This window comes from Pempheris klunzingeri, chromosome 13 (assembly GCF_042242105.1).
Source record: "Pempheris klunzingeri isolate RE-2024b chromosome 13, fPemKlu1.hap1, whole genome shotgun sequence".
NCBI lineage: Eukaryota > Metazoa > Chordata > Actinopteri > Acropomatiformes > Pempheridae > Pempheris > Pempheris klunzingeri.
In genome coordinates this window covers 13,537,324-13,559,866 of record NC_092024.1, presented here as the reverse complement: position 1 = coordinate 13,559,866, position 22,543 = coordinate 13,537,324, and the positions used below count along the sequence as shown (strand labels likewise).

General features: G+C 39.8%; 3 protein-coding genes across 5 annotated transcripts in view; 2 read left to right on the top strand and 1 right to left on the bottom strand.

Moving 5' to 3' along the window:
- myo6b (myosin VIb) overlaps positions 1 to 8,392 on the bottom strand; it is a 34,280-nt gene extending 25,888 nt beyond the window's left edge. For both annotated transcript variants that reach the window (XM_070842018.1, XM_070842019.1), the window contains exons 1-10: positions 8,251 to 8,392; positions 5,688 to 5,757; positions 5,491 to 5,564; positions 4,919 to 5,048; positions 4,522 to 4,627; positions 4,044 to 4,099; positions 3,858 to 3,955; positions 3,589 to 3,753; positions 2,859 to 2,939; positions 468 to 648 (exon numbers count right to left, since the gene is read on the bottom strand). In XM_070842018.1, coding sequence (XP_070698119.1) covers positions 468 to 648; positions 2,859 to 2,939; positions 3,589 to 3,753; positions 3,858 to 3,955; positions 4,044 to 4,099; positions 4,522 to 4,627; positions 4,919 to 5,048; positions 5,491 to 5,564; positions 5,688 to 5,757; positions 8,251 to 8,367 — 1,078 coding nt within the window. In that variant the 5' untranslated portion in view covers positions 8,368 to 8,392. The remainder of the gene's footprint in view (positions 1 to 467; positions 649 to 2,858; positions 2,940 to 3,588; positions 3,754 to 3,857; positions 3,956 to 4,043; positions 4,100 to 4,521; positions 4,628 to 4,918; positions 5,049 to 5,490; positions 5,565 to 5,687; positions 5,758 to 8,250) is intronic.
- A 5,551-nt stretch (positions 8,393 to 13,943) lies between these two features.
- Positions 13,944 to 16,903, top strand: colec11 (collectin sub-family member 11). Of its 2 annotated transcripts, none has more exons than XM_070842613.1 (7): positions 13,944 to 14,049; positions 14,654 to 14,815; positions 14,927 to 14,998; positions 15,433 to 15,504; positions 15,602 to 15,655; positions 15,774 to 15,869; positions 16,031 to 16,903. In XM_070842613.1, the coding sequence occupies exons 2-7, from the start codon at positions 14,683 to 14,685 to the stop codon at positions 16,420 to 16,422; spliced, it is 819 nt and encodes a 272-aa protein (XP_070698714.1). In that variant the 5' UTR covers positions 13,944 to 14,049; positions 14,654 to 14,682; the 3' UTR covers positions 16,423 to 16,903. The 2 variants fall into 2 exon arrangements, with proteins under 2 accessions (XP_070698714.1, XP_070698713.1); XM_070842612.1 differs by having other exon boundaries at positions 16,013 to 16,903.
- Positions 16,904 to 19,579: 2,676 nt separating this feature from the next.
- The window catches only part of LOC139211980 (doublecortin domain-containing protein 2C), an 85,137-nt gene continuing 82,173 nt past the window's right edge, over positions 19,580 to 22,543 (top strand). The window contains exons 1-6 of the mRNA XM_070842414.1: positions 19,580 to 19,863; positions 20,407 to 20,455; positions 20,644 to 20,720; positions 20,883 to 21,014; positions 21,546 to 21,701; positions 21,835 to 21,883. Of these exons, the coding sequence (XP_070698515.1) occupies positions 19,580 to 19,863; positions 20,407 to 20,455; positions 20,644 to 20,720; positions 20,883 to 21,014; positions 21,546 to 21,701; positions 21,835 to 21,883 (747 nt within the window). The remainder of the gene's footprint in view (positions 19,864 to 20,406; positions 20,456 to 20,643; positions 20,721 to 20,882; positions 21,015 to 21,545; positions 21,702 to 21,834; positions 21,884 to 22,543) is intronic.

Here is a 22,543-nt window from a genome sequence, read left to right as displayed (position 1 = left end):
TTGTTAAATTTTGTTGGTTTTGTGTGGTAGGAGGGGTGGCTGTCATGCACCCATATTCTGCTTAAGTGCGCACACATCTTGTGTGATGATGCGATTATTGGTAAGGAGGATTTGCATTTTGCTTAAGAAATGAGCTGTTTGTCCTGGTGATGACTCTCACTCCTTCAATGCTGTTTGCTTGTGGCATCGGCTCCAATACTACAGACATTTGGTGTGAATAGTATACAATATGGTTATTTATGGTGGAGGGAGCATCATGCATTTCCCCACAATCACTCATTTAGGCCCAAGGAAAAAATATTTGTGGCTCAGGGGAGGGTCAAGATAAAAACATGAATGCTCACAGAAACAGAAAAACAACAGAAACAGACACAATGTGGTGAAACAGTCAATCTAACAGCGCCTAATTATCTCCCAAATTATTCTAATAATGCTGCAAACATGTGAAATTTCCGCATTCGTCTGACCTGAGGAGCTCCCTGTTTCTTCAAAGTCAATGTTGCCCAAATGCAGAACGCCAGCAACCACCCTGAACAGGTCCAGCTTCTCAGTGTCGTCCAGACCTATCTTCTTCATGGCAACACACATCCTGTTAAAGTCACCCAGGTCATCAAGAAGAGGGTCCTTCAGAGCACCGACCTTTACATGCTACAAAACACATGAGCGAGTCAGTCAAAAGTCAAGATCAGAGGAGAAATGGAAAATATGTGAGAATTCAGTTCAAATCATGATTTACTAAAACAAAGTCCTGCTCACGAATGCCAACTGATGTTCTATAATTTAGTGAATTGTCTTTAAATATTGAGTAAATCTGATTCTAAATTGAACTGGAGGGGATCCAACAGCCCACATCTAACTATAAAAGCCACGTGTTTGGACTTTGCATGTTTAAAAAAAAAACAAACAAAATGTTTTACAGTCACGTGTTGAACCTCCACCAACAGCACACAGCAAGCAAACCATTCTATGAGCTAAAGGCTGCTCGGCAACAGTAGCCTGGTCTCCTAATGCCTTAACAAGAACTGTATTCATACAGTTTAAGAAAAAAAACAGAGCAAGTGTGATATCTCAGGGATGATGAAAACAGAAAAGGTAGTGTGAAATGTCGCAGGTATAGACACTTCAAGATTCATTACTAGTCAAAGTGCTAGATGAATCATACAGTGGGAGAATTAGCAAGGCTTGCACAGTTATTACTAACAGTCTACTGCTGGTTAAATGAGATGTAAAATGAGAGACTATTCATATTTCTTTGTATTGAGGAGGACAAAGTGCTTCAATAGCACCTTTTTCATGTTTTATTTACTTGTTGACTATTTTTTTTTTTTTTTAAAACCGTGAGCCTCAGAATAAAATATCAGCCTTGGCTGTGATCTATAGAAAATGTATAATAACTGTGCAGCCCTGCATTGTATGACTGAAAAAGACTAATTAAGCAAACACCCTTTGTATTTTTCTATCCAAGCACCACACAGTCCCAAAGAAAACCTGGCAGTCACATGCAGACAAAGAAGAAGCATGCACTCTTATTTCCTGTTTGCACTACAAACAGCAGCACGTTAAACCAGAGTACCAGTGTTTACTTTAGAGAAAAATAGAATAAAGAGCGGGGAGCACAAAGCCCTGATAAGAAAGGAAACATCACCTTATTGTCCTGTGTAACACAGACACATGGAAGGACAGACAGATGTACAATGACTTAATTAGCAACATATCAACACAAAATGTATCTAAAACCACACAGCTTATAGTGTGTCCATCATGAAAATACTGGTAGTGATTTTGTAATCACATAGTAAGAATGTTTAACCACAACCCTTTCACATCTAATATGTAGTTGACGTCTATAGTATAATAAAAATCCTTTATTGTAAGTCTAAAAATAGTCTGTGTGTGTGTGTGTGTGTGTGTGTATATGTGTGTGTGTATATATATATATATATATATATATATAATGTCTCTTAAAAATATAGATTGGGAGAGATGGAATATGGATCACCTTTCAAACTGCACTTTCAAGAGGAAAATACATTGCTTTAAAAGATTAGGACAAAGAGTAGACAATGAAACTGAGCCACAGCTAATCGAACACCAGCTGTCTCTGAACTGCTACAAACAAAACAAGTTATCAGTATGATTACACTGTTTCGGCACGAAAGCACAAGGGGAAGTGGCTTGCATATAACAATCAAAGCACAGAGGTCATGATTGGCCTATAAGGTAAAAACTTAAATTAAATAAACCCATTATGAGTAAATCCATTAATAGAGAATGGAAACCACCTCCTTTGTTTACCACCATCTCACCTAATTTTCCTGAAACTTTGATTACCATGAAATAAGACATATTTCTATCTAAGAACACAAGAAGTGAACGAACAGGTATAATTAGTCCCTGAGAAAGCAACATGTCACACTTATTCTTCTAATTGTTTCATGATATTAATTTCACATCTCCTGCAGGCTTTGCAGTGCAAACTCAACAAGGCTCCAGTTCTTTTTCATGCCATACATAATTAATCAAATTCATAGAGCTGAACTAATTCCTTGGCGTGAAATATTCTTTTTGACCAGTTCCTGCACATCACTTCACATTTGCACCTGATTTCGTTACATTGTGGTCGGGGAATTGCGTTCAGTCCAGTGCTTACTCATCATTACTGGGAAGAGAATAATATGGATCCATCTAAATTCTTTATTGTAAAAGGAAGACGCTTAAAGCCTTGCATTACAATATGTTCTTTGCTCCCTCATGAAAAATATGTTGCCATTCAGATGGCAAATGGTTTAAATACAAATGTCCAAAATAATCATGTACTGGGTTGAAGTGATTAAACCAGAAAAAGAACGTGACATTACCTCAGGACTCTTGCGGTTCTGCATGATTTGTTTATCGGAGTCTTTAGTGGAAAAGTATCTGGTGCATCCTCGGTTCAGGTACTGCAACAGAGAGAAATCAGCTTAAAAACATTCAAACATAATTAGTATTTTGATAAATTAAATTCAGCCACAGTTTAAATGTATTTCATCCCTGGTGGTAAACCCTTTGGGGATATTTGTATTGATTTTCATCATCTACAAGATTTACTTTGCTGTCTTCCAGTATTGCTCCACAGCTGAGTAGTGAATCGCATGAAGTAATTGCCTCTGTTGATGTGGGTGTCACCTCAGGGAACGGATATGATGACACCATGATAAACACCTAAAGGAACAGCTTGAGCTGCTTGTTGTTCCATTAAGCGCTGCTTTGGAGAGCATGTAGAAGAAAATAAAAGCTGGGGTAAACTTCTTTATGCTCTCGGACTTTGCCCCTGTTGTGCTCATAATTCCATTAAAAGGAAAAAATTCAGTTGTGAAATATTTTGTTACTGAGGGGATTTTGATCTCAGTTGGGAAGACCTTAAAAATGAGCTCATGTGACACCTAGTGGGCTTCTATAGAACTGCCAACATATGTCTACTCAAAATCGTCCATTTCATAAAAACAGCTTTCAAAAATAAACAGTTTAAGTGATCTTAATTTTATCTTGGCTCACAATATAGTATATGATATTTTTCGGAGACCCTGGTGTCTGTCTAAGCCCACTGACCCTGAAGCTGTCCGGAGAGTCCAGGTGCAGTTTCTTCTTTATGTCCTCGGACGCCCCGGCACACAGCCTGTAGAAGATGTGGTAGTTCCTCTCATCGTTACTTTGCATGCAAATCCTCGACTTCTCTAGCAAGTAATGGGAGACGAATCCGCCCACAACGGCATTCTGATGGCACAAAAAAAAAAAAACAAAGTCACATTTTAAAATTCATGGTCCACAAACAGAAAGTGACAGACCAACCTAAGGCGCATTCAGTGATCATCTGTTACCTTCTCATTGAAGTGGATTTCCACAAACTTCCCAAAGCGACTACTGTTATTATTCCGGACTGTCTTTGCATTCCCAAAGGCCTCAAGAAGAGGATTTGCTGCGATATGAAATGTGATAAACAGAATCAGGATCGCACTGCAACCGTACAGAACACACAGTATCGACCGTTACAAGTTTGTTATTACCTTCTACAATTCTCTCGTCAATATCTTGACCAGTTCCATATGTTGTAGTGAGATATCTACAAGGTGGAGAGAACATTTGGATTACATTAACAATTAATATATATAGTAAATAACCGCAAGATAAAAACAGTTTAAAAGACAAAGACAACCAAGCTAGACATGCGGCTGCAGTAGTAGTAATCTAAATTAATAGTCATTTTAGGGCATTCCTCTATAAACAGATAGGTAGTTGATGTCATGGAATGGGACATCACTTGCAGCTACAACAAAGTTTACTGTTGTATTACTGCCTCCACTGATCATCTATTTAATTAGTTCTCATCAGTAACTCTCAGTGAGGTGCAGTCAAAGTACGGTGGAGAACTTCTAATTGTTTGTTTACAAGATACTAAATGGTGTAGAAAATCAGAGGGGGAGAGAGAGTGAGTGTGAGAGGAAGTTGAAAACGGGATGCAAGATGATTCATGTGGGCTCATACCTGAGAACAAACTTGGTGTTTTCAGTCTTTCCAGCACCAGATTCACCAGAAACTATGATGGACTGACTCATCTTGAGAACCTTCATGTCCCTGTAGGCTTTGTCAGCTAAAAAAAAAAAAGTTATGCATAATGTTAATGCACATTAAGTCGTCTTCGAGAAGAAACATTGAGGAGGTCTGTCATTCTTGACTCACTTAATAAACTAAAGCAACAAGGTTTCCATTAAAATGGACTGAAGATCAACACCAAAGCCTCTTTAGAAGGAACCATTAGCATTATCAGTTTTAATAAGTAATGCACTTCAAACTGTTGTCTTTTTTAAGTAATATCACTTCAGCTTCCAGTAGGTTGTGTTAGGCTCCTACTTAACAGTGATTAGAAGGTGGGACCGCTCACCTATAGCATAGACGTGAGGTGGCAGAGTTCCCAGTGACTTCCCCTGGTACGACTTGATGGATTCAGAGCTGTACAGTTTGGGAATGTCATAGTAAGGATTCACAGCTATCAGGATATTGGCCACATAAGTCTGTAAGAAATACAAATAAAGGTATGATTAAAGTTACTCCATTTACACAAGGTTAATGAATACATATTAATTATTGAATAATGAGAGACAATGAAGGCTCATTTTGCTCAGTGAAGGCTGCTGAGACACACCTTAACTTGTTTCCCTACCTTGCTTTTCCCATCTACCAGCTGTCCCTCATTTCCTAACTGAGTGACTGGGATCAGGGTTGGGTTTGCCAGTCTGACTTTGTGACCCTTTTCTAGTTTCCCTTCCCTCTTTACCACCTGGTACTTTTCCCCAAGGGGAACAAGGACAGGGATCCTCTCTCCTTCTGTCCTCAACCTGTTATTGTATCTCCGTATGATGCAACTGGATCATAGTGGCTTAAAGCTTTTGCAAGAGCACATATATGAAGGACAAGCGCTAATGCAGACTAGTACAGTGGGAGAAGAAAACTTACATAAATGTGGTCTTTATTGTACCGCACTCTGACATTGTTGAGAAGAGTGGCTTCATTCAAGTACATAAGGGAACCTAAAAACAGACAAAAATGAGAATTAGGCGAGATGATTTCTTGGAAAACAAACATTCTTAAGAATAAAATCATCAAAAAATATTGTAAAACTTGAATAAACCACCAGCTGTGTGCTGACTTACAGTTGTCATCGACGTGTTTGTTGACATCATCCTCTGCTGGGAAGACTTGGTTCATCGGAGCAAGAAAGGTCTGTAACATGAACAACTTTCTTTATTCCAACATTCACACAATGTCATTGTCAGGATAGATAGATGTGCTACAAGTGGCACAATATCTACTGATCCTCGCCAACTTTATGTACAAGATAATTCATTTGGACATGCTTAAGACACAAATGTTTATCAGCATTCAAAAAAGGGGGACATATTAGACATCATAAAAAGCTAAGCAAGCATGCATAAACATGAATCATTCATCACGCTTAAAGATCACAGTAATGATGTTAGGTGCGACATGTTCCCAGGCTAAATTAGTTACTGATATTCTCACTCTATTGTTTAAGAGTCTGAGTTAATGGAAATAAACTCAATGGAACAAGCCAGCTGTGAGAGAAACAAGGGGAGACATGGCAGGGTAATGAATTATTTGGTGGGAGAGCAACCGGATCTGAACACCTGAGTGAGGAAGTGAGTGTATGTGGTGCATGAGTGTGGTAGAGAAGAGATGATGGGGGTGCTCTGCGCTGATCTTGTAGGGAACCAACCAAGTCACTGTATTATTGAACAGCCAAACTCCACCCCCGACATTTAAACAAGCCCAGGGAATGTTTTGATGGCGCGCCTATAATAAGGCAATCACACCCAGCGGCATTATTAAAGCAGAACATTGACTGTGTTTGGTTATTCCCTCCAATACACAGAATACCAATATAATAAATAATATTTTGATCTCACTTTATGTTCATGTTCATTACACTCCGTATATCAATACCGCTGCTTGTGTTTGTGAGTGTGACCCAGTCTGTGCTATGATGCATGGTTTATTACCACAAACAGGCTGCAAGCATAAACAGAATCTGCTTTGTGTGCCTGCTACAGTACCCTGGCTCAATGTGGACATGCCCTTCCACAACAATAACCGTGTGAGAAATGTCTGACCAATAAAATTGACAAAGTAGAAGAGGCAGCCAGGCTGAGGGTCGTGTACTGAGCCGAGGCGCTAATGAGCTCTACACTACAGTAAAAAATGACTCTCAATGGGCCTTTTATTCCCTCTCTGAGTGGGAAAGAGTTTATACCTTGCAATGAACTGATTGTGACCATTCAAAGTTTGTAGCAATTCCAAATGAGACTCACTTCAAACTCATTCAAATGTTCTCCAGCTCAGTGTAGTAAAACTTTAATATTCATCTTCAGGAGTTATTCAGTGTGGTGCAGTCTTACTGTTATGCAGTTATCTGTCATTTGGGTAAGATAATTGCACTTTGATTCAGAGCGTCTTTTGAAACTGGTGACATCTTGAGAGTAGAAGTACAGTATCAGTTTTAAAAAAACGTGTATATTATTATAAACAAAATGTTGTACCTTCAGAAATGTTTCAAAATAATTTTCAGAAAGGTGAGACTGTATTTGGAAAGCAGACACTGGGTTTTCTGACTACACTGCTAATATATTAATTGGTCTTATTTTGATTTGGGTAGATGTTTTTGCAATTCAGGGAATTTAAACATACATCGCTCTCTACCACAGACTCATTAAGCTCTTGTGAATCAAAGATCTATCAAATGCAGTTATACACCTTTCTTATTGTAGACATCTTGACTGGTCAAACACAAGTGCCACTCTTAACATTAAAAACGACTGCTGCTCAAGCACCGCAGCGCTGGTATTACGCAGGCCGGCTCACCGGCTTTGCTAATGTTGTCATGTCACTGGATGAAAAGCTCATGTGTAAATAATAAAATTGACAATGGCTGAATTCCAATTAGTTGATTCAGATTCAGGGTCCTGGTATTCATGTTGGTTCACTGCAACACGGTCATGACTGACAGGAACACATTCTGCTATGACAAATTGAAAAAGCTTGCTGTGAAACAAGCCGCTGGAGAAGAAGAGTTGTGATTAATGTTCACACTGTGTGCTTTTACTGCTATAACAAGCTGAAATGTCTGAGCAGAGAGAGGTCTATACATTAGCTGTGGTGAGAACCCTTCAAACAAAACAACAGCAGAGGCGACTGCTACAGTACATGTCTGTTGTAAACATTAGAGGCCTGCTTGCTGGGAACATGTGACGGCTCAGGTGTAACAGGTGGCCTTTACCTCCTAATGAGCAGCTCTCCCTCTAGGCAACACTATCAGCGCACCTGCTGCTGCTCTCTTTATTTATTCATGCCTCTGTACATGTGGTCTCTCATGTTTCTCACATTTTACGCATTGTTGTGCTAACGCCTTTCTACCCGAAATCGCACTTCACACAGACTGAGACACAATTAGAAGAAAATACAAGCTTTTATTTCTGACAGACTGACTGTACTGCTACACTCCATGTACACAAACTCATCAGTGTATGCATCTGTGTATGCTGTGTGGAACCTCCTGGGATTGAGGCAAACAACACCCAATTTATGTGACCCACTAAACGAATGCGCTCATCAACTTGCAGAGCCGCATGACAGTAAACAAGCATCAGCCTGTGAATGGAAGGCCGGGGTATGTGCACATGCCTGTGTGTGATGACCCACCTTGCCCCTCTGGTTCAGTGGTTCTATGGTGAGCGTGTCGGCTCCTATGTCAACGATCATGCCCAGCTGGAACCCGTCGGTGGGGTGGGGCGCCCACACTGGCTTCCCATCCTCCATGGCTTACTTCCAGTCAGCACGACGACCACACAACTGTGATAGACAGAAACGGGAAGAGAGGCAACATGAATAAAGAAAAGCGCGTGTGTGTGACTTAAAATAGATATGCAAAGTTCAGCACACAGTTTTGCATTTTTCTGAGGTACTTCAAACAAACTGAATTTACTTATATGCTGGTTTCACTGCTTGTTCCCTCAGGCTCGTATATATTTCACCTTTTCCTCACAGCCGACAAACAAAAGTTGTTAACAGTACTGTTAATTTAACGACTGGGAAGAAAATCTCAGTGACACCATTGTGTTTTTTTGTTGAGAACCTCATCCTGATTTGCATAGCAGCATTTTCCTGCATCCCTTCATATCCTCAGTCTTACCTTAACCCTGCAAGTCATGGAAATCCTTTGAACACGATAATATTTCTGTAAACAATAGACGATTGTCTTTTACTTGACACTGGAGACTAATATCAAAGTCGCTAGGTATGACTGACAGAACCACAAGTGAAATTCCACAAAAACAAGGATGAGAATGAATCTACAGTGTCATTGATCACTGATTTGCATGACATGACTGGGACCTGTCCCACCCCTGCTGTATGCTCGATTTCCAGCAATTTCTTATTCTACCTTCTGATCTTGTAAGAGAGAATAGTCCTCTGGAACAGGACTGGAGTTGTCTCCTTCAGTCTCTAGAGAAAACTACACTATCCCAAGTGACTTTACATTTCTCAGTCTGAAAATACAGTTTAGAGCATCGCAAGTCTGTCTGTGTATGTTTGGACTATGCAGTGTCCAAGCAAAAGTAGCTAATCCTGACACAATGCTATTGAATTATGAACATTTGGGATGTGCTGGCAAAGGCCACTCTTGGACAATCCTTTGTATCACAAGTAACCAATCACAAGTAACCAATTTTTAAAGCTAAGCTAAGCTTCTAAGTCACCGACCATTTGGGAATTATTTGGAAGTCTAACTTAGACAGGAGCATATTGCAAACGGACTATGTTGTTTTTTTGCCAAAACACAGGTTTATACATTCAACTGTATATTCAGATTGTAGGACTTTATTCTGTAGGTGAGAGCAGTAGTTGGACTCTGAAAGACACAGAGAACCAAGTGGATCATTTTTTGCCTGAATATTTTGTTGACAACCTCTTCATCTTCATTGAAATGTGTAAGCTGTGTTTCGGCACGTGTCATTAATTCTAAAACCGTCGGGTTCTTCAAAGCAAAAGTGCTGACGCTTTGCCTGAGTATCCTATTAGCTTCAGGGATTGAGGTCAAATGTCAGAGAGGTTACGTGCTGGAAACTGCTGATACAGCCTTCGACAAGGGCTCAGAGTTCAGGTAAAGCTACTCAGCACATTGGTGGAGCCGACCTCACCAGAGACCAGGCATGGTAACCTGTAATGACCATCTCGATTGCTTTTGCACAGTTGATAATTTTCCTTTTTATTTGCATATACCAGTCAATCATTTCTTACTTACTAAACAAAAGACAGATCCTTGTATGTTAGTGCTTACGATAATACGTTGGCAGCAGTCAAGCTTTTATTGCTTCATTATCAAGCATGTTACGTCTGGTTGATACTACTTGCATTGGGCATTTCTCAATACACTACAGCAAACTCTGGTAAGGATTTTGTAACACAAAGCTCAGATTATCAGCCTAAATGAAAACAGTCCCAGTGAAATCATGATTGTTATTCTAATAACATTTCATCAAATGTATGCTTTATCTCTAGCCAGGAGAATTCAGGCATGTTACCAATTTGAACAAGAACTGGACGCTTTGGGGAACATCCATGCATCTGTGCTAATGCACAAAAAAGACAAAAAGAAAAAGAAAACCTGGTTTGCATCTAAAGCAACTGATCTTAAAATGGAGTGAACATAATGAATGTTGTCACTGCTTCCACTGAAAGTGAATGCAAGATGTGAGAACGCAAGAAGACAATGTAATCTCATATTATTCTTATATGGCCCATCTATTATAAGAACAATGACCTTTGTTTACAATAGATGTCTTTACCCAGTGAGGGCCAACAGCCGAGCATGAGGACGGTTGATTAGCAGAGCAAAAACAATCACTGAGAGGTAAGATTCATGGCTGTTTACGGTCAAAAATCCAATCAGTTGCATCCACAAAGGCAAAAATTGATTTAAAAAATATATAAAAAACTTCTTAAACCTCGGATCTAGAAAAAAAAAAGAGCCAATAAATGGACTTTACACTGACAGGATGCAAACTACAGTCACAAGGTCAAAACACAAAATGAAAAGGCCCTATTTGTAACAATACATGGATGCCATATGCAAATTTACAGTGGTGATTATTTGAATATCAAACATGAAAACCGTAGGGCTGTTAATAGTGAATTTACACAACATATTCCTGCATTCAAACCACATTCACACATAACGTAGAGCTTACAAATGCACCAGAAGGAGGGGGAATAAGATTACTTTCCAAGTCTGTTATCTTCAACCTTCAAGTGTGAGATCAAGGCTGGGGGGGGGAATGTGTCTTTGTAAGATGACTGAATGATAACCACAAAGATTTCCTTCACTTACCACTGCTTCAGTCTAAGTTTAATCACAGTGTGTTCACACAGGAAATTCGCCCAGTTCAAAACTACATGACCATCAAAAGCCTAAATGACTGCAAACAACTAAAGGAAATATACTGGACACAATGGAGAGAAAATTCATTTTAAAGTGCAATCTATGTTCGTCTAGTCTGCTAGAGCTTTAGGATTCTCGTGCTGCTTCAGCAGCAAACCTTCAAAAAGTGTATACCGCTTAGGGAGATGGCCTTCAACTTAAACATTACAAAACAAAGGCATCACTGGCTCCCCTCAGCAACACACAAACCAGAGTAACTTTGACTCTGCGGCCCTGAATCCTCTTAGTGTTTGACCTTAATCCACACGGGGAGGAGAGACACTTCAAGTGAGATCTAAGTCTGACAAATAAAAGTCAGCCATCAGACACTGCAAATCAGAGGGGTGTCACATGTCCCGTGAAATACAGAGACACAAACAGCACAGAGAGAAGGAAACATAAACATGCACACACACACATGAATGGACACTGGCTGTGAGTTAAAGCAGGACACACATGCACGCCTTGTTTCCTGCCTCTTGTTTCCTGTTCTCCACCAGGCTGGAGGGACATGAAAATGCATGGGATGCACGGACAGATAAGTGTCATAAGTGTTAGCTTCAAATAACCAGGTTCACCAACAAGGTTCATTTTTAGACCTGGCTGAGGGGTGGCAAAATTGAAATTGAACTTGCAGAATTCAGCACGTAAAGATTAGACATCATTAAAAAAAGAATAATAATAAATAAGGCTTATGTAACCACATTTATCAGGATATCAAGTTTCAAGGATGCTATGAATATAACAAAATAATATTTTTTGTGCTGTCACAAAGAGTATATCAACAGAATATTTCTTCAAGTCAGTTCAAAACAAGCTCCTAATTAAATTAATTTACACTTATCAAAGGGGCCTAGACCTACTAAGCCACTTATAAATGAACCATTATGACCACTGTAGGAGCAAACTAACGCTCCACTAATGCAGGCAAGCCTTGTTGGTTATTTAATAAAATGATAGAGAAAGACCACAGCAACTGAACTCACTACACCCAGGCTACTGAGAGACAATACAAAGCATCTGCATCTGTTTCTGACCTAAAAAATAATAATAATAATAATATATTTAAAAAAAAAGTAGAAGTTGGACAAAAGCGGCGACACTTACGGCTCGAATCCTTCAGACAGTCAAATGGACGTTCAGGGCGACAGTTTTAAGTCCGTCATGCGGATGTGTGGCTGCAGCAGTAGTCCAACTTTCCCGGAGTTTCCTCCCGGAGCGGCTCAGGACGGACGGACGGACGGACCCTCTGGGTGACAGGCTGCTCCGGTGAGCGCGGGTGACGTCACTGTGACCGTACGCTGCCGAAGGTGCGTTGAGGTGCTGCTCGGAAGACCCCGTGTCAGGAAGCTTTTACACGCTGCGTTTGAGTGTAGAAAATCAGACAGCTGCACCAAACCCCGCCTTGCAGCAGAGGAGAAAATCCTATTACTCAGTATCACAGACATATTTCCAAACGCAAACACAGCAACGTGACAAACCCCTTAGCAAAGTATACATGTGACTTTTTTTTTTGCAACATCCAATTTTAACATTATGGTAAGGAAGAGATTAAAGTAAATAAAATATATCAAGCACAAGAAGATGATAACTGTTTGCTTGGACTTATACATCAGCACATGCAGTTTATGCACTGTAAATACATTTTTAAGTTCATTTTACTACTCACTATCGTTACAGTATTTTTTGTTTAACCATCAAATTGGAGCTTGAAGATAAATTGAACACACACAACTACTTCACTAGCTGCAATGAAAAGACAGCAAATGTTGCCTTGAGAGTCATGAATATTTGAGAGGGCGGTAATTTAAAACTTTTGGGGGGATTTTTGAAGGAGACATCCAATCCACCATTGAAAGCCGCCACTGGGTTTGTAAATCTAATTAGGATATCTGATACCCCTGTATTGAACCATATCTGATTACCGACTCCAGATGACAGCATGTGAATATTAACATGACATTTTTTGTTCACAAGTTAGAAGTCCAAGTTAGTATTTGCATGCCATCCTAAATAATGCACAAGGCCATTGTACAAATATGAATAGAACCACCATCCACTATTTTATTTCCACTTCAACCTGGTCACGATGAATAAACACACTAATGTGTAATGCTAGAATTTATTTAAAGTCTGAAAATATACATTTTTCTCATTTTGATCATGTCTTGTATCAGTAACACTAATTCTGACTGATGTATTGCAGATAAAAAAAAAAGCATCAGTGAACGTACATTTAGGATTCAGCCCTGTGGTTTATGTAGATGGCCACTACTGGGCTTGCTTGGACAATGGCTCCCTCAGGTGGCCAGAGGGGGTGTAACCACATCTGTGTATGTGAAGCCAAATCCCAAACCAATTAACTTGCTTACAGGAAGGCACACAAGAGTTAAGAGAAGAGAAGTGGTGCACTGGAGAGTTGATCATCACAAGGAACCAGTACGCTTATGAAATGATAATGGCAGAAATGCTACACAAGGGAAGTATCATCATATTTGTGTGAAACCTGGATATTATTTAGCACCTTCAGTGAGATGCACCAGACACAACTCATTATAACATTTTTGTTTTTAATGAAACATTTCAAGCACCCCAAACAAACTGAAGTACAGGTAAAGCAATAGTGAAGCTACATAGTGAAGTTCACAGTGGCTACATCACTTGTTAGGATAAATTCTAATAATAAATGTTACATTGTTATTAGATGATGTTAGAAAGATTCTCTGAGATTCTTTAAAATGTTTTGTAGATAACTTTGCTTTTCCAAATGTCTGATAGAGTTAGAAGTTGAGGGAGTGCCACTGTCAGTCACGACTACTACTGCTTTCCCAGCCAATTATCTGCGGGGCCCCAGCTGCTTTGGACTTTATCTGTGAACTGTTTATGAATGCCCTATCACACGCATTCTGTGCTGTGGAGGAACATGAAATGTTTCTGTAGGACCACCAGCGCTCAAAACTCCTGCAAGCCTTTGCAAGCTGGCAATACTTCTGTACTTCTGTCCTGAAATACCTCTACAGGTAGGCCATGCAGATTTTGAAACGCATTGTTCAGTTAAACCCAGTTTTTTCAGAGATTATTGTTTATTCCTCATTTAGGTGATACAGGTTTAGCACAAAAAAAAATCTGAATATGTTTCAATCAGTGGTTTAGGGAAATAACAATTTGGTTTAGCTCTTTGCATCAAGCATTGATTGATCTAGAATATATCAACGGATTGATTTATTGATTTGATTTAAAACAACTATTTTCTTTCTTAAACTTGTATCTGTGTCTTCAAAAGTGTGGTGGGAGTTTTTCAACTACCAAATATTTCTCAGGATAAATAAATCTCTTTATGAAGTTCTTTTTGCGTATGCATGTGTGAAACAAATGCTGCGTGTATAGGTTCTTATCAAAATGGGATATTCACAGCATGGGTGTGCTCTCTCAGGAATTCAGTAGCCTGGAAACATGATGTAATGGGTAATGACTTTATATGAATAAATTATGGACTTAACTTGTGGAATTACTGTTTTGTTGCTGAAACAAAATGTAATTCTGAAAGACATCCTTGGTCACATTTAGTTTTTTTTTTCTTTTGTGAAATGACAATGTATTTTCTTCATCTCCCTTCATCTCCAGTGTAGCCCATCACCCAGCCCATGTAAAGGATGGTAGGAGAGAAGCTGTTATTGCCCATAATGCTAATGTCTGTGCTGAGTTTACCAGCACTACAGACATCGTATGGACAGCAGTTGGCAGAGGAGTCCTGCACCGTTCAGATTCTGGTCCCTGGACTCAAAGGCATGCTGTTCTACATACTGTCACACCTACATAATACAAAGAAAAACAAAAAAATCAAGTCTGTTTTCATGTTTTCCTCTTATTTTTTTCTCTGTGTTCTTCTGCAAAAAGGTGAACCAGGAGAGAAAGGACAAAAAGGGGCACCGGGGAGACCAGGAAGAGTTGGCCCTCCTGGAGAGATGGGTACATTTTTTGCATTTACACCCAAAATTATGCATCTCCTCTTTTCTACTCCCCAACACTGCAACTAAGCTATAACGAAAAAGAACAGGGGGTAAAGATCACATTGCTCGGGCTGATAATGCGCTGTTACATCACTGCCAGGCCATCCAGAGATGGCCAAGTGTTTACTTTTGGGTGAGAGGTTGGAGGAGAAATGATTTGTGGAATCTACTGCTGCGGACAAATGTTTACTGAAGACCTAATTAGGAGCGGAGGGTGTTCACATACTTTTTAAAAAGGAGTTTACAAAGACTCAGCGTTTGAATGAATGTGGTGGAAGTAAAGAGCAATTTTCATTAACTTTAATTTGTGATTTCTTTTAAGGTGCAGAATTTGTGTTTAATATGAAAGACGCAGGTCTTCTTGAATAGTAACAAACTATTATTTCTTCTCAGGTCAACCTGGACTTAAAGGTCAAAAAGGCATTATGGGACGTTATGGAAAAGTAGGCCCGGGTGGAATTAAAGGTAATTAGGAAATTTAGAAATGTTCTCCATGTGTTGTTGTTTAGAAATGAATTCGTATTTTTTAACGTTTTATGAGTAATTACATTTGGTATCTCAGGGCTAAAGGGTGACATGGGGGATGCAGGTCCACAGGGTCCTAATGGAGATCCAGGTGAGATATTAAGTGTAATTCAGTTTGTCAAAACAGTTTATTGCAGATTGATTATAATCAAGACAACCGTCTGGTAACCCCCGCTCCCCTCCCCCCCCACACATTTTTGCCTTATCAGGTGTTCCATGTGAGTGCACACCGATGAGAAAGATGATTGGAGAAATGGACATTCTTGTGGCCCAGCTCTCCTCTGAGCTGAAATTCATTAAAAATGGTATGAACTTAACATTCCCTCGTAAAAGTACTTGTGTGTTTTCTTGTATCTCTGCTATTGCTTCACTTGCTATCCTCACAGAACTGCAAATGCTGGGCATGTCTAATGTGAAATTTATAGAAATACAAGTGCTCATTTTTCAGCACTGCCCTCCCCTGCAGCTGTCGCTGGCATTAAAGAAACAGACAGTAAGGTCTATCTGTTGGTGAAGGAGGAGAAACGCTACTCTGACGCTGAGGGCTACTGCCAGACGAGGGGAGGGCACCTGGCCATGCCCAAAGATGAGGGAGCCAACACGGCCATTGCAGGTTACATAACCGAAGCAGGCCTCAACAGAGTCTACATTGGCATTCATGACCTGCACCGTGAGGGCGTTTTCACCTACGTGGACCTCTCTCCCATGACCACCTTCAGCAAATGGAGGAAAGGAGAACCCAACAACGCCTATGACGATGAGGACTGTGCTGAGATGGTGGCCTCTGGGGAGTGGACTGATGTGGCGTGCCACCCTACCATGTATTTTGTTTGTGAATTTGACAAGGACAGTGTCTGAGTGCAGTCTGTGTGTGAGAGACTGCTGAAGGAGTGGATAAATATAATGGAACAAACGATGTATTGTTTGTGCTTTATCCTCCATATGTAAATAGTATGACAAAATGACATACGAGTTGTGCAAACTAGTATATTTTCTACTTCCCTCATAAGCTCATAAGCTATTTATTTTCTTAACTCACCAATCATCCAGAGTTGTTGTTCTTTTGTGAGAATTTTACTTGTTTTGGGCACACTCTTAATCTCATACCCTGTGATTAGTGTTTCAAACAGCATGCCAGGCAATGTATTGAGTTTTTATGTTATGCAAAATGTCCACAAAATATTTGCAACAGTGCCATCAACAAACAAGACAAGTAAACAAATGAAGCCGTAGTTTGTGCATAAAACATGAAATGAAAGACAGATTTGGGTTCCAGTTGGGTGCCTTTAATCAGAGAAATGGAATAAAATATTCATTCTGTATTAAAATTCATATTATAAGTTATGTGGCGGTTGTTGTAAAATAAATGTTCACTGATAATTTAAATTAGAGAGATAGTATTTGTGCATTATTGTGTGCCCCTGAGCGGACTATATTTGTAGCAAAGTGCAGCAGCTGAACCAAATCCAGCAGTGTAAGACCATCTCCACCCAGTGGATGAACTTTACACTGCATTAGGACCATTTCTCACACTGGGATGTAAAGTGGCTACGGCTGCTCCATTGGCCTTTTTACTGGAGACATTTTGACTCGCCATGGAGGGAAAAGCACAGGGGTTACTAATAACATTAACAGTGGCGCTGCTCTATTCCAGTGTCCCAATAAGTCATGACAGCGTGACAGTGAGCCACAATCCACAATACGAGGACCCGCATGCTGAAAGAGTAAAAACTCAGCCATAATTCCTTTTATTTACACCTGTGCTTTTCCTGCTGTGAAGTATCTTCTGTGGAAACAGCTAATGCTACTGTTTTAAAGGTGTCTACACATTTAGCTATCTATAATAAAAACCACAGTGTAAAAAGTAACGTTGGGCTTGGACCTCTATTGGTTACTGAAGTTTAAAAGCTGTGATATTGCATGAATACTGTGTATGCAATGTCATTTCTGCTCAGCTAAAGTACACACGAACCGTATGAAAGTTAAAGCATAGCCACAACTCTGAAAACATGGCTCTGTATCCAAACCCCGAGGGGCAGTGGAAATGCAATCATCACATCTGTCACACACGATGCATTTAGGTGCTGAAGGTAAACATAACTTTGGTTTGTTTACAATGAAACTCCACAGGGAAGCTTTAACCACCTGTGCACAGCGATTACATGATGTGAGAAAATGACAAAGGTAGCTCACCCACTGCTGCTACTCTCTGATTCTCCACAACGCAGGAGTCTTTTCTTGGAGTAATCACACACTGTGTTAAAGAAAGATCACTGAGGCAAAAAAACAAAACAAAACACCATATAGATTTTAAAATTGCACAGCAGAATTTTGTGATAATTATTTGGACTCAATTAATATTGCTTTGGGGAAAAAAAGTTTAAATCTAAGCTGAGACCAAGTAGGGAAATCTGATGATGTGGACTAAACACAGAAGCATTTTGTGTTGATTTTCTCCTGAATCAAATTAACACCGACAGATTCGCTGTGACAAGACTATTATTCAAAAATAATGTTCTGTCTAAACACAAGAGAGTTTAATAGAATAATAAATTAATCACACTTGGTAACAATATGACAGCACTATGTTTTCTGCATGACAAAAAGAAGACATTATGTATTTTAGGTTAATATGGCATTTTCAGCTTTGTAAATCCTCTATGGTTTAGTTGAGTGATTAATAGAAGTTGTCTTACAGGCTTGGCTGCTATTGTTTTTTTTAAGTATGGGCATCCCAGCTGAGATGATATCCTATTGAGTCCCTCCATGAAGAATTTGAATATGCATAATGGAGGCCTCCTAATAAAGCTCAACACCAGTCCCTTAAGAAATGAATAATTAATGCTTAGCTGAATTATGCATTTAATTGACCAGGAGTTGTCTGGCATAAACCAATTAGGTGCCATTGTTAGTGCAATCTCTGGTTACCTTTGTGGTAAACAATTTGGACAACTCTCTCCAACAGTGGACAGCAGGACATTCTGTAGTGAGAAAATGGACTGCAAATGGGAGATATGGCTACAGTGGAAAGTGAGGAAAAACACACTGTGCATTGTTTCCACTTCAATATCCACTTTGGAAGTAATTAATGATGCTTTAGGTTGTTTTTGTAATAAATAAGTAAAGTTTAACTTGTCTTTTGAGGAAAGACAAGGTAGAAGTGTGATCGACAAGTCACCTGACAGATTTGAATAAATGTGTAAAGAAAAGTGGAGTGGTAAAGGTATGAGGTGCACATAATAAACATATATGCAATATAAATATTAAACATAGAATTCTGTGTGATTAAACAAATAAATGGATTCACTTCTTTGTCTCCAGTGTTTCGGACCCTTATTCCATTAATACTCCAACCGGATGTCCCTCCCCCAGTTCATGTCAGATGTAGCGGCCAGTTGTTTGCTCACTAAGGAAACAGAGTGTATGAAATATCAAGGCTTGTTGCTGTGAATTTGTATCGGAGCCTGAATCTGTTCCTGAATGGTCAGAACTATTTGTAATGTACACAAATTACTTTAATGCAAAGCAACACATGATCAACAGGTGAGTCTCCAAAATGAATGGCTCATTCTTCTCCATTCAGTTGAAATGCACTAATCTGGAGGGCACAGAGATGGAGCTTCAGGGCCAAAATGTCCTCAAATAACTTTTAAAAGAAGCACTATAACTCTAATTAAATTACTCTGCTATAATTACCATAATACTGACTACATGGCCTGTTAATTTCCGCTGCTTGTTGCCAAGGAAACACACAAGTTTCGGAATCAAACACTAAATTAACGGAAGCTTGTCACAACTGGAGCCAACTAGCGAACCACAACACTCACCGTGGATAGGTTTCTCGATGCTACACCTCCTATGTGGAGGAATTGGTTTCCATATCAGATGTTATCTCCAGTTACGTCTCCGGAGGCTCTACACACCTGCCAGGGGCGCATTTACTTTTGACACCAAGCGCCATTGTTGTTTTTTCCCCCCCTTCTTTTAACCACTTCTGTTAGCTTAGCTGTTAATTATGCCGGGCACAACAAAGAGAGGCGAACCACCGCCAACTAAAACTATAAGTGTATACAGGAATGGAGACGCTTTCTTCCCCGGAAGGAAAATAGTTGTGAATCTGCGGCAGGTGTCAACCTTTGACGCTTTATTAACCTTTCTGACCAAAAAGGTGGAGGCTCCGTTTGGCGCCGTGAGGAGGCTGTACACTCCCAGACAGGGCCACAAAGTTCAGCAACTGGACGAGCTGAAGCACGGGAGTGTGTACGTTGCAGCCGGAAATGAGCCGTTCAAGAAGCTGAAGTAGGTAGTCTGCTGTAATGTGTGTTTGTGGGTCAGTGCTACAGCAGGGAGGTCAGGACACTGACAGAGGACGAGCTCCACCCTGGGCCCTGTGGTGCATTCATATCAGCCAGTTCACCGCTAAGCTAGCTAACTTTATGTTAGGTGAGGGTTTTCTGTAATGTTTGTTTTGTTGGGTGGGTTGGTGCTCCGGACTCCTTGAAACAGCATTATCTGATTCATTAACTTAAGTGCTCGGCGGTTTCAATAGCCTACTTCCATTTACACATACATGTCGTTAATAAGGTTTAAATTTGAGTTTAATGTGCTGTCTTGCGGGCCAGTTAGCATGATGTTTAAAGCATCCTCTATTCGACCTTCAGCAGTAAAACCTGTTTTTCTATACATAAGTGTTTTAATTCAATTGGCGCTATCAGGTGCAGAGATGTCCTCCATATATCTTTATAGACCTCCAGTAACGTTAGCTGTATGGGTTTCACATGTAGCACCTGATGCCTTGGTTTGAATCATTTACATGATTTGTTTTGTTTTAATGCCTTCCAGCTATTGTGAGATAACAGTCAAGAAGCCACAGAATAAGAAAAAAGAGCAGGTAAGGCTTTTGTGTTTCAGCAGTCGTACTGAAAGTGATGAGAGTGTAACCTTTATTTCTTCCAGATGCTGTATAATGTGGGACCTGTAATCACACATTACATCAGTGTTGGAGTCAGGCGCCTGAAAATGCCTCATTCCTTATTTTTCACTGGTGCATTTTCTGATCCCCTGTTTTTAAATTTTCAGATTCGACCTGTTGTTCACAGCAGAATAGTAGTTTCTGCTCGCTGGAAAAGAACTACAGATGAGTCTTGCACAATAAAGTGAGTGTTGATTTTAAGGTGGCCACAATGGGGAAAAGTAATCCCAAGCATAAACATGAGTGTTCTTTGCTGTGTTATTTAGTAAATAAATACAATTTTCTTCATGTGTCCTTTTCAATGATTGAATCTCTTTGTGTCTCATTTGTTTGCGGTGCTTCATAGTGTCTTTACCAACGGAGATGTCCTAGCTTCTCCAGCTCGAATACGGATCCCAAAGTACACCCTGAGAAGCTGGGAAAACGTCTTAGCCATGGTGACGGAGAAAGTGCGTCTTCGCACTGGTGCTGTGTACAGGTAACATCCAACATGAGTATGTTATGAAACCATATAGTTTTAAATCGGTCATCTACCATCAAAAGCGTGCAAAAATATAATCAGTATTTTTTCTGTTTTAAGACGATAGACCCAACTCTAAATAATACACATTTTTAGGTTTTTTAAATTTTCTGTTTTAGTTATACTATGAATCATGACACAAATAATGTCTTTCATTGTGTTTGCAATGAAATCTGAATAATTAAATAATTTTTAGAAGAAATTACAAGACTGGGAAAATTCCCAGTCAGTTTAAAGAGTGGACATTTTTTAAAATTTGTTAGTGATTAATGATTTGACTCACAGGAGTTAAGTAGTGTACACTACTTTTATGGGTTTTTGAAAATATTTATTGGTAATACATACATTTTAACCATTCAAACAATATTTGAGACATTTATGTCACTTCTGTATCCAAAATAATAATGTTATTGGATAAAGATATAGTATGGTTCAAACATTGACAAAATATCGCTCCAATATGTGGTGCTTCTACAATTGACTTCCCAGGCTGTACACATTAGATGGATGTCCGGTCTGCTGTCCCGCTGAACTGGAGAACAACCAGCACTATGTCGCAGTTGGTGCGGAAAAGTTCAAAGCTCTCCCATATGAGCAGTGCGTCCCCTGCAGGAATGTGACCAGGGAAAACAACCTGTTAGAAGGGTATCAGACCTATGTTTTTTGGTTGATAAAATAAGTTTTATATACATGTTTTAAATAAACACCAGATCCCGATTTTGATGTGAAAAAGAAAGAGAAAATATGTTTGATTCTCGTATTCCTTACTTCCCCACAGCCAAGACATCCTGCCTTCTATTAGGAAGACGAGACACACAAAGGATGCGGTGAGTTCTGTTGCTTCATAGTTGGCTGCCATCTGGTTGTTCACTTTCTTGCGACATGCTAAAATCCCTTTATTGCTGTAACACCTTGCTTGTATTACAGCTGAAAAGCGTATCTATGCACACACAGCATTTCAATTAGCATTTCCCATGCGCGAGACTTGTTGTGGGGGTGCAGTTCGTTATGAGACAGCGCTATCATCAATCACTGTCTGCGGAAGGCATTGAGTTACCTTTGCTTTCCACTTTGATGGGTAATCCCCACAGAGAAAGGCTGGCCCACTTGATCAAGTGCAGTGAGCCTCATAGACAGATCATATGCACCAGGGGGACTTCACTGACTGAAAAACAAAAAAAAAATCTTGTATTCAAACCAGAACCGGGACAATTTGTATTGTGATTAAGTAGACAGTTCTTTGAATCCATATGAGGATTGCGCTGCTGTGGGCCCGAGGTGAACACCAAATCACACAGTGAAGATGAGAACATGCCCACTCAGCAGTTGGAGATGGGGGGCCCCCTGTGAGAGATGTGTCTGACATCCGATTTTTTCTAACCATGAAAGATGACAATGCTGTGGCAGATGCCAATTTTTTTTTCAGATGGAGAATAATGCCTTATCTCTACCTGTCTCTGTGGTGGACTACCGTTACCACGTAAATA